Below are 21,785 nucleotides of genomic sequence, written 5' to 3' on the forward strand. Positions count from 1 at the left end.
AACCGTATCCATTGCCATTATCCAGCCTGATGAATCCCACGCCATTTCCAGGATTCGTTTGAGGATGCAGCCCAGCAACAGGGAGCATGAAATGAGGGACATGAGTAGTACTGATGGGAAATCTCAGACAAGGTTGAATAAGGTCTTCCCTGCGGCAGACAGTGGTGTGTAACCAAGCCAGGAATTTCCCTTGCCATACCGTCACTTTATAGCCCCTGTATTTTGCCTCATTTGAATGTTTTACCATGCTAATAATTGCTAACTTTACATGGCAAGACCATGAATACTGCAAGCGGGGACAATCTTTTCGGCATATGGTCATGCTTTTCAATCTGTAATTATGTCCATCCAAAATAATCACAATGGACATACACAGACTTGATAGTTTGTAATTTCGGTGAACTTCATAATTCACTGACAACAAAGAGCAGTGTAACACACAGCATTTATATAATAAAACACTTCAGTGTTTTCATAACCATCAGTTATTTGTCTGCAAAGGGCACGTTGCTCCTTGGCATTAACTCCTGACTGCTCCACCACAGAATGTGAGCAACACATCCATCATGATCTCTGGGTTCAAGCAGAGGCTTAGTCAGACTAATATCGAGTCAGATGATGAGAACTAAAGGTTAGTCATTTTGTTAAATGGCATGGTTTATGCATGTGTTTTTAATTCAGACTTAAACTGACATGACTATTTCTGTAGGTCCAAATGAAAGTCGAACTTTGTTGGAAGGAGTTGGAAAACCATCACATTGGTAGAAGTTTAATTTGTAATGAACTACACAAGTATCAATTCTAAATAAAATAATGCACAACACACACATGACTTGGACAGTACTGAGGGATATACTTTCAGTAGAGGTAATGAGGTAAAACTTGTTCAACACTGACATCTGCTGTTGAGTCTATATTTCTATTGTGAGCATGCATGTCTGAATGTATATAGCAACTACGTTTTTTAAAGAAAAACCTTGGTGTCACAAGATCAGGGAATTGCTATGAGGTTGCCAAGGTGTTCTGAGTGGTTTTAAGCCCTTTTTATGCAGCTGCTATAATGTGGTGCCACTGGTTGTTTCTGGGTTGCTTGTTATTTTATTATCCACTAAATGAAAATAATAGATCAAGTATTATCCCTTAAAAACGTGTCCTCAACAAGCTACAGATTTTGAGGTTTCATTCATGCTCATAGCAAAAAACAATGTGGGACACTAGTTGCTTGGCAAAGTTTAATATTTGGCTATTTTTATATAGAGGGTAATAAAAGCCCTAAACTTTAATTAGCCCACACAACCAAAGCCAATCAAAAGACGGCAGAGACTGCTGGGTTAATATGGTGTACACCGTGTACTTTCTGAAATATATAGCATATCCTGACTAGTCACATTCACAGTGCTCATTTCACCACTGCTAAATGTGGCTTGAATAATTTTGAGAGAATCAAGAAGGCAGACTGGATTAAGACATGTTTCTTTAATCATGTACTCATAGAAGTCATATAAATCAATTTTTAAAAAAGGAAAAAGACATTCATTTTTGCATGTTCTAAAAGTATGGGTGCAACTCTTTTTACATAATTTTAATGTACTGTGCAGACTTTTCATGTTGTAATATACAAATTTGTTTCAGCCATAATATTGATTACAAGTTCTTATACAACACATTTACAGCTATATGACCACCATATAACAGACCTGTATAATAAACCTATGCGTTAACACCACTAACAGTATTGAAACTGAAGTTCAGAGATGTTTGAGCTTTAGGTATCATTGCTGCTTCATACTTGCAATTCTTCTGATCTACTGTTATACGGTATCAACAATATACGGTTAATTTTGCAGCTCATCTAAGCATTTTATTGTTAACCTTTGGAGTGACTTGAATTTTGAAATGTTGGAAATGTACATTATACAAGACATCTAAAGCCAAAATTATATTACAGTAAGACGTAAAAAAAACTTCAGTCATCAAATGCCAGTTTTACACCTTATCTTATTCCAATAAATTTCTTAAAATGAAACAACCTGGTTTTATTAAGAAATGTAAAGTAGTGTTAGTGCTAGAAATGTATCACAAGAATCAAAATGAAATGTTATATTAATTTATATCACTTGTTTTTTTTTCCCCCACCCCATCCGTGAGCTCATCCTTCTTCATTACAAATTAAAGGGCTGGAGGGGAGAGGCTAGGGAATGTTACATTCGCTTTAGCCACTTCATACTGTATCTAACCCAGCAAACCTACAGAGATGGACCCATAGGTGCTGCTGAGAGCCTTTGACCTCCCTTCCCATGTGGATGGCATTGGGTTTGCGAGCAAGAAAATAAATTAAAGAAATGAGAGAAAATAGGGAAGTGAAGAGGAATGATCTTCATTTGGTAGTCTGCCAGATAATAATGCTGATGACGACGATCACTAAGGAAAGGACCACTCCAAGGATGCACATCTTCTTACGAGACTTTTGCTACGGTGAAGGAAAGAAAATATCATCAAACAGCATGTATGCAACCTGCATGGTTTTAGATTCTGCCATCTGCCATACATATTTTGACATACTTATAACGAATTGTCAATAATAAGTGAATCGATTTGCCCCAACTGAAACTCTAATTTACATTAATGTTAGTAGCAGATGATGTTCTCCCAAAGCGACTAAGAAGACACGCTGATTACCTACTTTTTGGGCATCAAAGACAGTTATTCTAACTGAGAATGCATGTATGATACTCAAAAGATGCCATAGCTGTGTCTGTGTGTCTGTGTCTGTGTCTGTGTCTGTGTCTGTGTGTGTGTGTGTGTGTGTGTGTGTGTGTGTGTGTGTGTGTGTGTGTAATGCTGAAGCTTTTACTGTACCTGATACTGAGCTGCTCTCTGGAGTTGCTCAGCTCCTCTCTCCACATGCACTTCTGCACTCTCCACATTAGCCTCTATGCTATCTGTAATCACACATATTTACTTGCACTTAGAGATTACAACCTGTTTAGACAACCTGATGTTAAACATACTCAGTTTCCATAATTAACATAGGCCCTCTTTCCACCCTGATCACAAGTGGATGAGAGAGGCACCTGGTATGTTAATCTGTCTCTTTTGTCCACTTTCAACCACTTCTGTCCTGATTTCTTCAGGGCCTATGAGCTGGTAAATATATGTTGTTTTTTTTTTTTTTCAGATCTTTTGATCTAATGAGCAAAATAAGCTTGCGTAATTTACATATGAACATGCCTAGAGACGACAGAAAAAAATATGGAGAGCATCAGCTTTCACTTATGCTCTGACAGCTGCAAGACCGGCCAAAGAGCAGTGAGTGGGTGTTAGAAATCAGTGGCCGTATTCACAAAACATCTTAAGGCTAAAAGTAGCTCCTAACTTGCAGATTTAGAAGAAACTCTTAAAAATAATGGGCGTGTCAGTCCTAATTTTAGGAGTCCTAAATTTTTGCTCTAAGAGTATTTCACAAAGCATTTTTATCGCTTAAAAGTAGCTCTTAAATCTGTGAAACGTTAGAAGTAGTCAAGAGGACTCCTAAGTCACTAAGACCAAATCACAAACAGTCCTAATCCACCCAGAGGCACTGTACACCATTGAGGCAATAGCGATAGAGTTGCTGAACTTTTTCTTCATAAATGCAATACATTTTTATTTATAGATTTGAATCTACGATGAGACGCAAAAAAAAAAAAAAAAACCTTTAACAAATAAATAAATATTGTCTGATTACCTGTGGCAGTGGTTTTCATGAGATCACACTTACAAATGATTGAATAGAGTAAAAAAAAAAATATTTAAAATAAACGTATTTGGTGTGCTGTCCAAGGGGATTAAGGGCTCAGAGCTTGGAATTTAGCCCAAACCCAAAGTTATCTCCGTATACCCAGCCGAGAGTGAAGAGTGGGGTGGCGGAGGGATGCAGAAAACTATCGAAGTAACTAGGCGAGTCGGCTCTAGTCTGTGCATATATTCCTCCTCTCGAGCTGATAAGAAAAACTGTTCGAATGTGTTTTTCCCAAACTTTGTTTATCAAAACTTGAACATCCAAGAGGTGGACAATTAACTGTATATACTAGTTATACTACTTAGCCTATTTTAAAACATTTATGGCAACATTTTATTTTGACTATGGCAACATTTTTATTAAAAAAATATTTATTTGAGTAAGGCAACATTTGTATTTTAAAACCTTTATTTTAATGTGGAAACATTACACCTCATTCTATAATATTTCTATGATTAAATCGCCGACTCCTCCCCCATCAGCCAATCAGTGGGTTTACTCCATAGCAACGAGTTCAACCCCCGCCCTTACTCTTAGCTTAAGACTTCAGTCTATTCCTTAGTAAAAGTTTGTCTCAGCAGCTTTGTGAATAGATTTTAAAGGAACACTCCACTTTTTTTTTGAAAATAGGCTAATTTTTCAACTCCTCTAGAGTTAAACAGTTGAGTTTTACCGTTTTCGAATCCATTCAGCCAATCTCCGGTTCTGGCGGTACCACTTTTAGCATAGTTCATTGAATCTGATTAGACCGTTAGCATCGCGCTTAAAAATGACCAAAGAGTTTTGATATTTTTCCTATTTAAAACTTGACTCTTCTGTAGTTAAATCGTGTACTAAGACCGACGGAAAATAAAAAGTTGTGATTTTCTAGGCTGATATGGCTAGGAACTATACTCTCATTCAGGCGTAATAATCAAGGAACTTTGCTGCTGTATCATGGCTGCAGCAGTGCAATGATATTACGCAGCGTCTCTCACAAACGTCTCCATGGTTGCAAGGCACGTTCCCTGTGCAAACAGGGGCTCACGGGCGCTGCGTAATATCATTGCACTGCTGCAGCCATGGAACGGCAGCAAAGTTCCTTGATTATTACGCCTGAATGAGAGTATAGTTCCTAGCCATATCAGCCTAGAAAATCACAACTTTTCATTTTCTGTCGGTCTTAATACACGATTTAACTACAGAAGAGTCAAGTTTTAAATAGGAAAAATATCAAAACTCTTTGGTCATTTTTAAGCGCGATGCTAACGGTCTAATCAGATTCAATGAACTATGCTAAGCTATGCTAAAAGTGGTACCGCCAGAACCGGAGATTGGCTGAATGGATTCGAAAACGGTAAAACTCAACTGTTTAACTCTAGGGGAGTTGAAAAATTAGCTTATTTTCAAAAAAAGTGGAGTGTTCCTTTAAGAGAAAACTCTAAGCTAAGAACTTTTACTGTTATTTAGGAGAACTCTTAGTGGTAAGATAAAATGTTTTGTGAATACGGCCCCAGGAATGGTGAGGAAATATTCTGCTTGGTAAGTTTTTCATCTTAAAACTAAATTTGGGTCTTCAGTCAACAAAGTTTAAATTCCAACTGGCTAGCATGCTTCCAAAAATGTTTACGCGTTAGGTCAGTAGGCGGGGAGAAGGCGTATTTAGTGAGCGTTTCCACTATGAAAGCAATCTGGTCAAATGTGTCTTGACTACCTCTGGAAGTGGTCAAAAGTGGAAAAGCTCAAAACATTTACACCTGTATTTAGTGTCGTCCACTTGTGATCCAATCGACCAAAAAGCTTTTAATACTAGGAGGAAACATAAAAGATACAAGTGTATCTCATGATTTAGATGCTTTGTCAATGGAGCAAAAGTGACTGATGTAAATCAATAAGATCTTTTAAAAAAATATAACAGATTACATAAAATACATATAAATATCAGTTGTCCCTCTATATCACCCAATAATACAGCCAAAAAATACCAGCAGTAAAACACAAATGTTGTGTTTCACAAAGTTTGCTGCTTTAATTGCATAAAGCTTCATTGGCCAAAAAAACCTAACTTTTTTAGTTTTTTGGTCAAGGTGCAAAATGACCAGCTAACAATCTTTTCACTAGTCATTTTATCAGCATCAGTAGGAAATAAAGACACGCAGCCATAATTGCTTTGCATCAAAATGGCCTCACATGAAAGGAAACTGCTGCAAAGAACCATTTACCGGATTAAGAACTTCAGAGAGAGAGGTTCATCTGCAGTGAAGAAGGCTACAGGGTGGTGTAAAGAAGGGCAGCAAAGAAGGCACGTTCTTTCCAAACATCAATGAATGACAGACTGAAATTCTGCAGGAAGAACAACGTTCGAACAGCAGAAGACTGGTTCAAATTTATTTTCTCTAATGAAGCCCAATTCCAACTGTCTGGGACATCCAGAAAATCGACTGCCTGGAGAAGAAAAGGTGAACGTTACAGGTGAGCCCTGTTTCGTACCAACAGTGAAGCACCCGGAGGCCATCCATATGTGTGGTTGCTTTTCATCCAAGACGGTCACCTGCTCACAATTCTGCCCAAAAACACTTCCATGAATAAAGAATGATATCAGATTATCCTGCAAGAGCAACTTCTCCCAACGATCCAGGAGCAATCTGGTGATGATCAGTGCATTTTCCAGCATGATGGAGCACCATGTCACAACAAGGCAAGTATGATAATGCCACTCCATTAGATCATTATATTGAAATTTTGGATCCTTGACCAGGCAACTCCCCTGATCTTAATCCCATAAAGAAGCTGTGGTCAGCCCTCAAAAAGCAATTGGACAAGCAGAAGTCCAGAAATTGTGATAAATTCCAAGCACTGATAAGACAAGGATGGATCACCATCAGTCATGATTTGGCCCAGAAGCTGATATCCAGCATGCCAGAGTGAATTGCAGAGGTTATGAAGTAGAAGTTGTCAACACTGTACAAAACACTTGACTTTTTTGCATACTGAATGTTATTGCCAATAAAAGCCTTTAAAACTTATGAAATGCTTATTGTTTTCCAGTATACCATAGAAACGTGAAAAATAATCTACAAATACTTTTGTGAAACACAAAATTGATGTCACTGAAAATACTTTTGGCCATAGCTGTATGTCTTAGTAAGATGATATTTAAATACTTAGTTTTATAATCAAAGGTCTGTAGTTTTTATTGTAAGAGGCAAAACATATAATCTAATAATGACTGAGAGATGTACAAATAATCATTACTCAAAAGCCTGATGTATCATATTTAATGCTCATATTTTAACATGATTTTTCTATATAAATCCAGTCAGCGTTCAACCTGAAATATTACTAATAATCTAAGTTATTCTTACATAAAAAGCAAAAATGTGTATCTCAACCTGAAGAGGGAATTACTCTTATAAATATACAAAAAGGACCTTTCCTTCCTAAAAAAAGTATAAACTATCAATCAGACAACAGAAGGCATTTAGTAGATTGTGTACAACGGGTTTTTTCCAGCAAAATTTTGATCATGTTGATAATTTAGAGGCCTTAGAAATTGATCAATCAAATAAGATACAGCAGGATTTATAGAGTTAACCTGTTGAATACACAATAAATTGCACTGCTAATGTACAAAACAGTTCACCCTCATTTAATTCCAAACCCATATGGCTTTAGGTCAGGCACGTTTATGGTGATTTTGCATCCTTTTGAAGCTGGATAGTTTTAGATCCCATTCAGATCTCCCATTAATTGTAATTGCATGGGAAAAAACAGCTAGTATATCAAAAAAATCACCTTTTGGTTCCATGGAATAAAGTCATACAGGTTGTGTGAATAATACATGAATTTGGTTAAATATCCCCATATAAATAGCAGCAGTGTGCGGAAATATAGATTAAAGACAGACTGAACTCACCTATCATTTCACCCTGATCATGGATCATCACAGCAAGATCCTTGAAAATCTGATTCACATCCAAAATGTCTGACTGCAATAACAGACGAGGTAGTAAGCAAAATTACAGATGACAACAAATGCTTAACTCATGAATACAAAAAATCACTTTATGTTAACAGCAGGTGTAAACAGGGTTACTATATTGTATAATGACAGCTATAGATTGTTCAAGTGGTTAACCTCAGTTGTGCTGCAGCATCTTAAGTATCACATTGAAACTGGCACATTAGGCAAAAAAAAGGAGGAAGAATGGAATGTGTGTAAATGTGTGCAACGGGTAGTGCTGGCAGGAAAAGAGGAAGCTAACCTCAAGTTGTCGAATGGCAGTTTCTCTTTCTTTAATAAGCTCCAGGTCCTCCTCTGTTATGGCCACGTCTTCTGTCTGAATGGTGGTCTTAGCCCAGTCATCATTACTGCACACACACAAGCAGAATGTTTTCAAATGCAATGCTTTTACTTATAACTCACACTCTTAATTTTAGCTCATAATCAGGGAATATCTGAGACATACTTATCAAAGGAGACCAGCTGCTCTTCATGACCTCCATCGTCAGCCTAAAGTAAATCACGATAAAAAAGCACTTCACTTAATACTGAAGAGTACTCTATGAATATTTTAAACATTAATAACATAGATTAGCATCAGGAACCCATTTTACAAACTCATGGTTTCTGCAGTTTTATGAAGGTAAATTTAAGACTTTAAGACCATTTCAAGACCAAATAAAGAAAATGTAGGGGAAATCAATGTGTCAACATGTTCTCTAAATGTAAATGTCTAATAATGTTAATTATTTTTACAAATAAAAAGTAGCTTGAATCGCTGTGCTCTCAATCACAACAATATGGAAATATCTTTTACTGTCCTTTCTGATCACACTGCAAAAATTGTTCTTCTTGTTTTTTAGTGCAAATGTGTAAAGATTCTTAAATCAACATACATTTACTTGAGACCCAAATTACATAAAATATAAAGTCTTGTTGTTTTCTGTGAAATTGATCAAAATGAAACAAGTTTATAATTGAAACAAGAACAAATATCTGGCAAAGGGCTCAGAAAAATCTACTTAATTCAAATGGAAGTTTCTTAACTGACTTAAGTTTCTTAAGTTTCTTAACTGACTTAATTTTTTAAGACTTCATTTTACATTTGCATCTCAAGTAAATGACAATGTATCAAATATGTTTAGATATTTATATTGGAAAACAGGACAATAATACAGAGGAAAATATTATTATTTTATTTTTTACAATGCATGAAACATTAATGCCATACCTATATGAATTTAACACTGCTCTGATTTAAGACCTTTTAAGGCCTTAATTTGTGTAAGGGTGAATTAAGGCTTTTTAAGACCCGCAGAAACCCTGCAAGACTTTGAGGAAATCAGTATATTTTGCACACACACAAAAAAGGGAAGAATTTTTAAAAAAAAAAAATTCTCAAAAACTCCTGTTTTAATCACTGCAGTGATCTACACTGCGAAATTAATCTCATTTACATAGTATCTGTTCATAATGAGAGAATCTGCAAGAGTTCAGAATTAAGGGGGTCGCACACCGGACGCGAAGCTCGGCGCCGCGCAGCGTCGCGTCTCTGACAACTCACAGGTATCGCACACCGGCCGCGCACATTATATACGCGCGAGCTCAATTTTGACTCGACTCCTGATAGAAGAGCTGCATGCACAATGGGAGTGTTTTACGTCAACAGGGAAACGTTACATGCCTATGCTTTAATATTTCACACTGAGGTTAGTGTACATGGAAAAATGGCACAACAAAGCAAAAGGAAAGAAAATGCTACGTTTATTATACATTTTTAGACTTTATTCAAGCTGTTAAACTTAGAATGTGAAGCTAATGTATCTTGCAGCACAGGGTGAAGTCAGTATGTACATTAACGACGATTTGAGAGAAATATAATATACATTTAATGTAAAACGATGTACATGGCGCTCTGTGGCGCGGCAGGATTTTAAACAACTTCCTGAGTCGTTGCTGGGTGCCGTGGACAGGCACCGAATGTCGCCGCCGGTGTGCGTACTCTCATAGAAAACAATGCGTTCGAATTTTAAAGACGTGGCGCGCCGCTGTGCGACCCCCTTTAGTCATTGAGTGAGTGCACTGAATAATGTTGCTTTCTGCAGATTTCTTCATCACTGGTCACTGATCTACACCTCTGATTGGTCATTCCATTCATATACTCAACAGAATGTTTCTGATTGGTTATAATGCCTAATGTTTCAAAAATTGCTGGAGTTTGTTGTGATGCTGATTGATTGATTGATTGATTGATTGATTGATTGATTGATTGATTGATTGATTGATTGATTGATTGGATTGATTGATTGGATTGATTGATTGGATTGATTGATTGGATTGATTGATTGGATTGATTGATTGGATTGATTGGATTGATTGATTGATTGATTGATTGATTGGATTGATTGGATTGATTGAAATCTTGGATGCAATATCAGTTGATCTAAATAAAATGCCTCAACTAACATTTTTTATTCATTTTCACATTTTACTTTAACTGTGAAAGTCATAATAGATTTAGTTTAATTGTACAGGGAAATTTTTTTGCCTCCTTATCTTGAATTTGGGTGGAATTTTTGTTCATTTTGATGGCATTTTTGGCATTTTTTTTGGCATGGCATTTTTGGCATGGCATTTTTGCCCTGGCATTGATGGCATTTCCGACTCGGGCATAAGGTATTTCTGGGTTTAAGTTATCAACATTCTAACGTCAGGCTGCAAAATAAATGTAAATGTACAAATACTGAAGAAGCAAACTTTCACATGTGAAGAAGTCTTTGCATGGCGAGCATGAATGGCAGTGTCACTTACAAGGATTCTGCCTTAACTAGCTGCCTATGGAAACAGTTCACAAGGGTTTGATCAGAGCTAATGTGGAAACATTATTCCTAAAAGACCCATAGGTGTATCTTACAGAGAGGCGAGACCCCGCTCGGGCTCTGGCCACAGACTCCTTCTCTTTCTCTGCGGCTCGGCGCTGCACCGCCTGGAAGTTGTTTAGAGCAGCGGAGAAATCATTCATCAGCCGGTCCTTCTGGATTTTCTGCTGTCTCTGTTTAAAGATGAAAATCGATGATTTTAACTAGACGATTCAGACAATATATTATAAGCAATTCAACAACACCTTTACCTGACCTTCTCATTTTTATTTTCATTTCCTTATGCTATATGTAAACATTTCTTTAATTTCCTTATGCTTCATGTAAACATTGCTTTGGAGGTCAAAATGTGAGCCTGCACATACAAACGTACCTGTTCAGACAGGGAGACGGGTAGAGAAAGTACGCCGAGGTCTTTCAGGTGTTTGTTGGTCTCCTTGGCCAGCTGGTTTGTGTAGTGCTGCACCTGCTGACTGTAAACAAATCACACATACTGAGAATACAAGAGCACAAGCGGAACAGGAAGTGCACAACCAAAAATAAATCAAGTTAACACTCTGAGGTCTGAAGGTATCGCCGGCGATACCACCGTGGTTTTTTTCTTATCAGTGTGAAAGAGACTAAAAATACTCCGTCAATGTTGCACATACAATTAAGAGTTATACACCATTTTAATCTGTGGAATATCTTCTTTCATTTGTGTACACTCAGAGTAAAAACAGAATGTTGTGCTTTTTGTAAAATAAAGAAAACTAACATGATGCGTGATCTCTCCTCTCCCTCTGAACGAACTCCAATCTGATAGTTCTCAGAAAATGAACTGTAACTTAGTGAATACTAATGACAAAAAAATTACACTTATGTCTAAAAAAACGTTAAGATGTCAGGTTTTAAATCATGTAAGTCAAATCGAAAACAAACCTTCTTTGTTTATGTAATCTGTATGAAAAGAGAGCCATGTCAGAAATCCGTGATTCAGCTCATTATCTGCTAATGCGGCCACGCCCACGGAGCCAGCGCTATTCAGACGCTAATTCAGTCAATACATGCATTCATCGTCTCAATCGTGTATTTATTGTCTTGAAAAGTGTTTATCTGGATGTAAAAGTCATGGTTAGCGATCTCTAGAAGACATGCAGTTACTTCCTGTTTACTTTTCTTCTACAGATGAATTTTAGATGAGTTTTTGTTTCTTTAGCGCCCTCCGGCTGCTGTTGGAAACTCCATTCATGGAATAGCCTCTTCTTCTTTTAGATGAATTTGTGGACTAAAAATACACAGAGCGCCCTCCGACTTCAAGGATGAATTGAAAACACCAGCGCTCATAGTAATGACAATGAATATTAAGTTAATATAACTCCTCTGTACAGAAAATTGACATAAGCATATGAGAATCCAATATTTCTCCAAATGTGCATGCTTTTAAACTAAAAGTCTATATCTATATCTTTTTGCATCACAGAAATACATTATATTTTAAAGTATAATATAAAATCATTACTTTATATTGTAATAATATTTTTCTGTATGTTTCATATATCATAATGAGCTTGAGACATCACAGAAGGTTTTTTTTCACAGCCTACCTGACTGAAATGCCTCATTAATATGCAAGTCATTTCAGCTCATTACTATCCAATTCTTTTGTCTTCTCAGGTGAGAATGGCCCATTTTCAGTGGTGATTCACGCCTCCTCGCATACTGTGTTTCTTGGCAAAAAGTGTCTTACAAAAACTAAATCAATATATTGTTTTATATGAAGGAGTAGGCAGCATAATTTTTACATAATTTTGAAGCAAAAACTCTAGTCTACAACCTCCAATACCCTAAAGTCTTATGAACACAGATTTATTATACTTTTTTTGGCCTTATTTCAGTGACTTAAGTTTTTTGTTTTTTCAACAACCACGCATAAATGTTATTCCTTCAAAAACACAAACATGTACATACATGTTCCTCACATATTATTGTAGCCTAGTTTGTGCTGAATACAGTGTAATGACACTTTTTCCATTAATATGTTTATGAACAACTGAAAAAAGCACAAATGTCAGGGCATGTCAAAAGTTCTCCAAGCCCCAAATCAGCCTCAGACTTCAGAGGGTTAAACACACTCACAGTCTCTCTCGCAGTTCACTGGTGTCTTGTTTTGTTCCCAGTTGGTTTACCATGCTCTTGATTTGAGCCGCTATTATAGAAAACACAAAATTACTTTAAAATCAGGCTCTGTAGAGTCAATGCAGGTCTCTCAAAGAAGACAGAAACAAACAGTACTGTGAATCTAATGAAGAAATGTCCAAATCATATTTCAGATCAAAACAGAAACACAAAACAAAGAAATATTATTTTGTACATAGAAAAAAAGTAAAAGCAAAATACAAAATACAAAATTAGTCCATAAGTCCCAATTAGTCAGAAATAAAATCCCAAATTTCCAATTAATTTAAAAACTCCCAATTAATTTTGAAATTCTTAATAAAAATAAATATCAAGAGATGAAAATGAAAAAATGAGAATAAATTACATTATAAAATATGAATATTTTTTAAAACGTAATATATTCTTGCAATGTCAAAGCCAATGATGTTGCAAGAATATATTATATTTATTCTTGCAATGTATAATGCAATACTTTAAATATTTTACAATATTACTTCAACTTCTCAGAGCTGTATCATGACTTGTTTCATGGATCAGAATTCTTTATTGAACAAATTTTTGAAATACCAATGAAGGAAATGACTGAGAAAATGGCAGAGAAGGTCACTGAAAAAGTGCACAGTTACCACAAAATAATGTCACAAAGATCTTAAGGGACATACAAACAGGCTTTATTTCTTTATATAAATTATCTTTTATCTTTATATAATTATCTTATCTTTTTTACTTTTGATTTAAGAATAAAATATAAAACATATTCTTCAAGAAATTAATTCATGTCAGAAAATTCAGAAAGTCATTTTCCACTTTAAATTTTTTTCTAATTCATCTTATGCACAACATGCTTCCTTTAAAGAGTTGTTTCACCCAAAAATGTAATTTCTGTCATTAATTACTAATTCGGAACAAAAATTAAAATATTTTTTATGAAATCGGAGAGGTTTTTTTTTTTTTTATCTCCTATAGAACGCAACAAAATGACCACATTCAAGGTCCAGAGAAGTAGTTAAGACAAAATAGTTAAAACGCTAAATTAGTCAATGTGACTACAGTGGTTTGTTATGAAGCGACGAGAATAATTTTTGTCAGTCTCCTACGCAGTTGGCACAGTGAACGCAGTGCAGACTTTCTGTGTTTATGTCTGAATGGCATCTCTGTATTGGCCGGTCAGTACAGCGTCTGTGTTCTGACATAGAACACGGAAGCTCTGCACTGCGTTCACTGTGTCAACTGTGTAGGAGACTGACAGGGAAGAGGAAAAATTGTTGAATAAAGTCGTTATTTTTGTTTTGCTTTTGCGGACAAAAAGTATTCTTGTCGCTTCATAACATTAAGGTTGAACCATTATAGTCACGTTGACTATTTTAATGATGTCTTTCCTACTTCTCTGGACCTTGAATGTGGTAATTTCTCTCAGATTTCATCAAAAATATCTTAATTTGTGTTCCGAAGATGAACGAAGGTCTTGTGAGTTTGGAACATGAGGGTGTGTATTTAATGACAGAAATTTCATTCATGGTTTTATGCAGACCTTATTCATCATGACATGAACCTTTCACCATGTTGTCTTTCACTATGCCTAATAGTATCTCTAAATTAATTGCTACTAACTGGCACTTTCAGATCAACATCAGAGTAATAATGAACACAGATCCAACAATCTCCAGACACTCACTGTTCTGTGTGATCTTTTGAATGTTGGAGCTGCATGTCTGGATGAGGCTGCTGAAGTCTTTTGGTGGGGCACGCTGCTCTGTCCTTCCGTACGACATGACTGCAGGATATTCTGCTGGCTCTGACGGATGCCTCGGGAGAAGGGCGGAGGAAACTACAGCAGGAAGTATATATCAGTGCCTAAAAATGCAGCGGACAGAGAAACAGTAATTATAACATTGTATACTACAATGCCTTTTTCATTGCAGCCGCCTTGTGGCTTTTACTGCAAGTATAAGGAACAGTGTGTAATGTCACATGCTCGGTGATGATTAGATATCCAGATAAACACAACATGATATTAACAGCCCAGATCACAGCACTATTCTAGGTATAAGCATGCACTTTAAAGCGTACAAACTGTAGTGCATACTGCCTGAATAACTTTCACTTGCAGTGATGGTGAATTAAAGGTTGAAGATTAACATAGAAAGTATTCAATTAACAGTCTCATACATGAAAAACATTAATGATTAGGGATGAAACAATAGTTTGATGAAAAAACATTAAAACATTTGAATACAGCATAATGAAAAACTCACTGTAATACTTTTTGCGTTTTGTTAATATGAAGAGGTTTTCCAACCTCACAACCTTTTCAAACGAGTGCTGAGGGAAATTATATAAATGACTGCATGAATGAATAAATTATATGAATGTTTTCTCTGAAGAAAACTAACCGTCTTTAGAAAAGTTTGACCGATTTTGTTCAGACCAATGTGAAAATCGGGCAGAATTTTTATGCACAGATAAAATACCTATAATAATTTATCATTTTGACTAATCCCTTCTATTAAAAATAATTTAAAGGCTGAAATGTGAGGGTTTTTTTATACATTTTTTTTTTTAACATGTAGTACATGTTAGTAGACAACATATTATGTTAGTGACCCCACCAACATTTAAAATTCAGTTGTTGTAAACGTTAAGCTATTACTTTAATGTTTATGCACACAAAAATTCATAGAGCTGAACATTTCCTTCATATTTTCTGAATAATACCTTAATAATATTGAAAAAAATGATCATTTTGGTCACTATAATCACGATATGAAATTTTCCGTTGTCCGTTTCATCTCTAAACATGACAGACACGATGTGGTGTTAAACTGCTTACTCATTTTATATTGTCAACAAGTCAGGGGGAATCACCAGCATCACTCAGTTTAGTTAAACCTGCAATAACAGTCAATATAGATCACTAGTAACGTTACTGTTATTCTGTTAAATTGAGAGTGATTTAGTAACGATGAAATACATGTATAAAAGCATGATATATGTAAATGGACATACTAATAGTATAAAGAGGCGATACTAACAAATAATGTAACTTATGTTATTTTACTAGAATAAGTGACGTTTTCATTTTAGCTGAACATAAGAGAAACTGACTCCAGATCAGTGAATGCTAAGCTCGTGAGCTAACTAACTAAAACACCCTTAATGACGTAAAACACCGCTGGAAACTTTTGCGACATGATAAAATGATTATGTTTTACTTATAAAAAGTCACCAGACGTGTTTACTTTTAAATACCACAGAAGACCACAAAAACCCGTTAAAGCACAAAACAACACCCGTCAATAGTATTAGCATAAATATACTGACACAAAAAACATCATTATGCTGCATTTGACCATCCGCATTTAACCTCGTCTGACATCTAAAAACGCTTTCTTGACCATTCCGCATATATATATTAAGCCAGTCATTGCGTTTTTTCTTAATTCTGAGGAATAAATATGATCTTACTTAAGCTCAGGGCCGCTCCTCACTTGGGACTTCCGGTCTGAAGGCACTTTGTACTTCCGCTAAGAGGCAGAGCCTGCAAGAGCACGTGATGCCGCAAATACCTTACTAGACTGTGATTTAGTAAAGTAAAAACTATATATCTTTCACATTTTATATATACATGACTTTCTTATTTCATTTAATTTTTAATCATTATTTTCCACTGATACTTTAGTGTTTATATTTACCATCCCTGTATTTGTAACATGTTTTTGTTGTATACACTGTACTTGCTGTAATAAATGAATGAATAAATAAGTGAGTGAGTGAGTACAAATCAATATTTGGTCCCAAACTAGTTAGCTTTGGATTTGTTATATGCATAACGGTAGATGGACACAATATGTAATGCTTTAAAATATCTTTTAATGGAAAAAACAAAAAATTACTGTTCAAACCAAAACTTATTTCAGTTATTTATTTTACTGAACTTAACGTTTATTGTACACTTCCCACCAAAACAACACAGCAAAACAAACAAACATGAATTAATTTCAATTATACTCTTCTACAGTGACATTATAAATCACATACAGTGTTGCATAAGCTGCATTCTTAAAAAAAAAAAAAAAAAATCAACTAATGTTATTAATTCAATTATTTAATTATTTCATCTACATCGTCAGTTACCTTAATAATGGGTTCTTTGTAATACAAACAAACGTATAAGTAAAAGTAAATGTGAACAAATAAGAGTACATATACTCAGTCCATATCCTCATGTTGATAAATTGGTTCTGGTAGGTAACATGTAACACTACAGGTGACCCCGTCCCATGATTCAGGAGGCTGGAAGAAACAATCCATCATAGCACTGTAAAGTTCCTCACTCTGGTCCATAAACCTCTCATTTGCCTCCATCACATTTATCTCAGAGTCTGGATCTGCAAAACAGAGAAACAAGATACAAGTGTAAGACAGCCCATGTGCTGAAATCAAGGCTTTTATATAGTGTAATTTTGATGACACCAGTTCACAATTAAAAGCTGTGTTGCTTTTGTGGAATTACTGAGCCCAAACAGTAAAATAAATAAAATAAAGTTAGGTAATATGTCCAATATGCAAATAAAAACATACACTCTAGCTCATCATCTTCTATCTCTTCACCCTGCAATTTCAAAAACAAATTTATTAGACACCATGAAAAACAAAATACTGAATATAACACCATCTGATAAAAAAGCAAGGGATAGAATTCAGTCTGATTGATTAAGGCACATTTGGCATGTCCTGAAAAATTGTACCTGTACATCTACCTGTAGGATGTTTTGGGAATGATTTAAGTAGTTGTAATCATAGTTCCAGACATATGTAGATGAATTGCTGGAGTATTGTGGGTAATAGTACTGGTTCAGGTATGAGTTATTGATGTTGTAGTTGTCTGCATGGAATTGACAATTTTGGTTCTCAGGCGACTCTTTCTTCTTCCTAGTGGAGGGAAGGATTAGACGCATTAATGTCAACTTTTTGTGATAACAGCATACAGTACTTGAGGTTTGGGATTTGATCAAAATCCTAATAAATGTTGACATGTAAGCCACTTTTGCTATGGACAATATAAAGAAGCATTTCTCAGTGTAAAGTGTAGTAGGGTATCATCCTACTACACTTTACACTGAGAAATGCTTCTTTTTATATACCGTTCAAAGGTTTGTGGTCAGTGAGGTTTTGAAAACAAGTCTTACGTTCACTGAGGCTGCATTTATTTAATCAAAAATACAGTAAAAACAGTAATAATGTGAAATCAAATTTAAAATACTGGCTTTTTTATTGTAATATGTGACCCTGGACCACAAAACCAGTCATTTGTCGCACGGTTATATTTGTAGCAAAATTATCGATTTTTCTTTTATGGCAAAAATCACAAGGATATTAAGTAAAGATCATGTTCCATGAAGATATTTTGTAAATTTCCTACCATAAATATATCCAAAATGTGAGTGGATATGCATTGCTAAGGACTTCATATGGACAACTTTAAAGGCGAGTTTCTCAATATTTAGATTTTTTTGCCCCCTCAGATTCCAGATTATTAGATTTTCCATATTCATATCCAAATATTGTTCTATCCTATCAAACCATACATCAATGGAAAGCTTATTTATTCAGCTTTCAGGTGATGTATAAATCTCAGTTTAAAAAAAATTGACCCTTATGGTTTTGTGGTCCAGGGTCACATATACTGTAAAATGTGTTGTAACAATAACAATAATAATAATATATTGTATTTTTTCCTGTGATGGCAAAGCTGAATTTTCAGCATTATTACTCAAGTCTTCAGTGTCACATGATCCTTCAGAAATCATTCTAACACACTTATTTGATGCTCAAGAAACATTTCTTATGTTAAAAATAGATATTTTTGTGGAAACCATGGTCAGTGATACATGTTTTGACAAACAAAAAGTTAAAAAGAACAGCATTTATTTGAAATAGAAATCTTTTGTAACATTATAAATGTCTTTACTGTCACTTTTGAGGAATTTGATGTGTCCTTGCTGAATAAAAGTTCTAATTATTTGAATAAAACTTTGAATGGTAATGTATTTTTTTATCAAAGGCAAAGTTTGTGTCCAGATGAACAAAGAAAGAGAAACAAAATGCAACCTCATCACATAATTTCCTATCATAACATATACTCACAGTTTATTTGCAGCCAGACTGAGGCGTAAAGGTTTCTTCCCGAGTCCAGAAGCACCCTGGAGTTCTGCCAGAGCCCGTCTCTGCTCTCTCTCGCTCTCAAAGCTCACAAAACCACAGCACCTACAAACAACAGGAACCAGCAAAAGGAAATGTACAAGAATGAAGAGGAAAACATTTGGCAGGAACTTATTCATCAGGTCTCACTTTGAGTATCCACTGCTGTCCAGAACTATCTTCCCACTGCAGCAAGATGAAAAATGAAAATTAAAGAACTCATACAACATGCCATCATCCACGTCCGGGGTGAGATCCGACACAAAGAGGGAGAATGTAGAGCTGTAGGGAAAAGCAATAAGTGCTGAGAACATCAGTTTTAATGGATCATTTAAGGCAAGAATCACATTGAGTCCTCCTAAGTTACCACATCTATAGCAGTCCATTAACTTTCACTTAATTGTCTGAACTCTATTTTCACCTGTGGTTATATACTGTTGACCACTTTCTGACTGCAAAGGACATTTCCATTCTGATAATCCCTGACTGACCGGGATATTCCTGAGAACTGTAAATGACTAAACCTCAAGATATTTAAGGGATGATACAAAAACAATTATTTTGCTTTAAATTGGCAAATAATAACAAGCAAAACATGTTTAGAACAATAGCTACAAAATATACTAAAATTAAACCTGAGCTCGAAAGCTTTTGGAAGCTGCATGTCAGATTTTTACAGAATTACTATTAAAGGATTAGTTCACTTTCGAATTACATTTTCCTGATAATTTACTCACCCCCATGTCACCCAAGATGTTCATGTCTTTCTTTCTTCAGTCGAAAAGAAATTAAGGTTTTTGATGAAAACAAGGATTTTCCAGGATTTTTCTCCATATAGTGGACTCAAAATTACAGTTTCATTGCAGCTTCAAAACATTCTACACGATCCCAGACGAGACATAAGGGTCTTATCTAGAGAAACCATCGCTCATTTTCTAATTTTTTTGTTTTTTAATTTTATACGTTTTAACCATAAATGCTCATCTTGAACTAGCTCTCTAGGGCAGTAATACACTTAGCAGAGTCTACACTACCGGAATTCTAATAGAGAAGAAGAGAGCTATTTATTGTAAAAATTTATATATATATTTTAGAAAATGAGCAATGGTTTCTCTAGATAAGACCCTTATTCCTCGTTTGGGACTGTGTAGAATGTTTTGAAGCTGCAGTGAAACTGTAATTTTGACCTTCAACCGTTTGGGCTCCAATGAAGTCCACTATATGGAGAAAAAACCTGGAATGTTTTCATCAAAAACCTTTTCGACTGAAGAAAGAAAGACATGAACATCTTGGGGGTGAGTAAATTATCAGAAAATTTTAATTTGAAAGTGAAATAATCCTTTAATTCTGACATTAAGAATTCTGTTTGTAGGTTTATTGAAGCTGATTGTGTTGAACACTATTCTATATTCATACTCCTCAAACAGAATATGTTGATATATTTTCATCTAAGCTTCACTTCTTTCTGTCCACACAGCATGTTCTTTGAATAGTTAGTTGCTTGCAGCACTATATTGCACCAGTCATTTCAAAAGATATTTATTCAAAACAGTATGGTATTCTACTCATAAAAAGAAAAAATGGATTTCTTACCGGCTTTCGCCATGTTTCCCATAAGTGGTACGACTCAACTTGAACCTCTTTGGCTGTAAAGATTGCATTATAATGTAAGGTTATGACAGAACAGTCTTATTGTATGAAATGTTCTGCAGCCTTATATTTAACATATGAACTGGCCATCACTTCAAGTGAGAGTATAGTAAATTGTGAATGATTACAGGAGTGGCACCAGGTAAAGGTTTGCCATTCACTTTGCGGAGGCATCTCTCTACTGATGTCTCATCTATCAGCTCCACAAAGCCATATCCTGCCGTTTCCCTGGAGAGATCAACAACATCCTGACAATTAGTGAGATGGATGGATGGATGGATGGATGGATGGATGGATGGATGGATGGATGGATGGATGGATGGATGGATAGATAGATAGATAGATAGATAGATAGATAGATAGATAGATAGATAGATAGATAGATAGATAGATAGATAGATAGATAGATAGATAGATAGATAGATAGATAGATAGATAGATATTCTTCAGTATAGGCTAGTATTCTTCACCCTGTTGTTTTGTCTCGGATCAGTCTGACTCTCATCACCGTTTCTCCCATTTGAGCAAAAGCTCTGTGTATGAACTCTTCATCCATGTATGGCTCCAGCTATTAACACAGACATCACAAACTTTACTGCCTGATACATTTAGTGTCATGTTCTCGTTTATACGTGTACCAAATTTAAACAAGCCATAGAATACGTATAGAGAGAAGTTGTTTATATCTGTAGAACTCACGTTACCCATCCACAGGCTGTTCATTTTGCGTTCTGTGTTCATTCGAGATTTTTGCTGCTCCTATTTTTTGCTAAATGTGTTTACATTACCGTCAAAGTACATTTTTATTTCAAAACCTCCGCTTATTTTGAAAGTTTTGTGAAGTAAAAGTAGGTTGAGTTGAGAGACTCACAGCACGTGCAAATGTTTATAAATGAATCATGTTGTCCGACAGCGCCATCTAGAAGCGAGGACGTGGACTGACACACCATCTCTGTTGCTTAAAATAATAATAATTACAATATTTCAGCACTACGTGCTTGAACCCCTAATAATTCTATATTAATATTAACATAAATATAAACATTTTTTTTTAAAAGCATTTTACAGTGAATGCAAGTAAGTACATGCAAGTACTGGTCTCTGCAGGACTGCATGTTTACAGCTAGCTGCA

The 21,785-nt window shown here is 35.4% G+C and overlaps 2 protein-coding genes across 4 annotated transcripts; both read right to left on the reverse strand.

The window, feature by feature from the left end:
- Positions 1 to 1,462: 1,462 nt before the first annotated feature.
- Positions 1,463 to 16,319, reverse strand: stx12 (syntaxin 12). Of its 2 annotated transcripts, XM_067411453.1 has the most exons (11): positions 16,268 to 16,286; positions 15,633 to 15,691; positions 14,478 to 14,656; positions 12,761 to 12,830; positions 11,016 to 11,115; positions 10,678 to 10,815; positions 8,230 to 8,273; positions 8,026 to 8,131; positions 7,677 to 7,749; positions 2,860 to 2,942; positions 1,463 to 2,470 (listed from the first exon to the last, which is right to left on the reverse strand). In XM_067411453.1, exons 3-11 carry the CDS (start codon positions 14,572 to 14,574, stop codon positions 2,378 to 2,380), a joined length of 804 nt encoding a protein of 267 aa, XP_067267554.1. In that variant the 5' UTR covers positions 14,575 to 14,656; positions 15,633 to 15,691; positions 16,268 to 16,286; the 3' UTR covers positions 1,463 to 2,377. The 2 variants fall into 2 exon arrangements, with proteins under 2 accessions (XP_067267554.1, XP_067267553.1); XM_067411452.1 differs by lacking the exon at positions 15,633 to 15,691 and having other exon boundaries at positions 16,268 to 16,319.
- A 543-nt stretch (positions 16,320 to 16,862) lies between these two features.
- Positions 16,863 to 21,635, reverse strand: trnau1apa (tRNA selenocysteine 1 associated protein 1a). 2 transcript variants are annotated; one of them, XM_067412282.1, is made up of 8 exons: positions 21,124 to 21,635; positions 20,782 to 20,881; positions 20,597 to 20,649; positions 19,154 to 19,285; positions 18,950 to 19,069; positions 17,551 to 17,734; positions 17,384 to 17,414; positions 16,863 to 17,190 (listed from the first exon to the last, which is right to left on the reverse strand). In XM_067412282.1, the coding sequence occupies exons 1-8, from the start codon at positions 21,207 to 21,209 to the stop codon at positions 17,012 to 17,014; spliced, it is 885 nt and encodes a 294-aa protein (XP_067268383.1). In that variant the 5' UTR covers positions 21,210 to 21,635; the 3' UTR covers positions 16,863 to 17,011. The 2 variants fall into 2 exon arrangements, with proteins under 2 accessions (XP_067268383.1, XP_067268382.1); XM_067412281.1 differs by lacking the exons at positions 20,597 to 20,649; positions 20,782 to 20,881; positions 21,124 to 21,635 and having other exon boundaries at positions 17,563 to 17,734; positions 19,154 to 19,684.
- Positions 21,636 to 21,785: the final 150 nt, after the last annotated feature.

The sequence above is a fragment of the Chanodichthys erythropterus genome, chromosome 15, assembly GCF_024489055.1.
Source record: "Chanodichthys erythropterus isolate Z2021 chromosome 15, ASM2448905v1, whole genome shotgun sequence".
NCBI lineage: Eukaryota > Metazoa > Chordata > Actinopteri > Cypriniformes > Xenocyprididae > Chanodichthys > Chanodichthys erythropterus.

Bases quoted from the DNA above. Each gene is read 5' to 3' on its own strand.
- stx12 (XM_067411452.1), bottom strand. From the start codon at position 14,574: ATGTCGTACGGAAGGACAGAGCAGCGTGCCCCACCAAAAGACTTCAGC. The intron at 12,831-14,477 runs GTGAGTGTCTGG...TTTCTATAATAG, and splicing joins TCAAAAGATCACACAGAACA to CGGCTCAAATCAAGAGCATG. The intron at 2,943-7,676 runs GTGAGTTCAGTC...GTGTGATTACAG, and splicing joins TGATCAGGGTGAAATGATAG to ATAGCATAGAGGCTAATGTG.
- trnau1apa (XM_067412282.1), bottom strand. From the start codon at position 21,209: ATGGATGAAGAGTTCATACACAGAGCTTTTGCTCAAATGGGAGAAACG. The intron at 20,650-20,781 runs GTAATCATTCAC...CAATCTTTACAG, and splicing joins CTTTACCTGGTGCCACTCCT to CCAAAGAGGTTCAAGTTGAG. The intron at 17,415-17,550 runs GTACAATTTTTC...TTGAAATTGCAG, and splicing joins TCCTACAGGTAGATGTACAG to GGTGAAGAGATAGAAGATGA.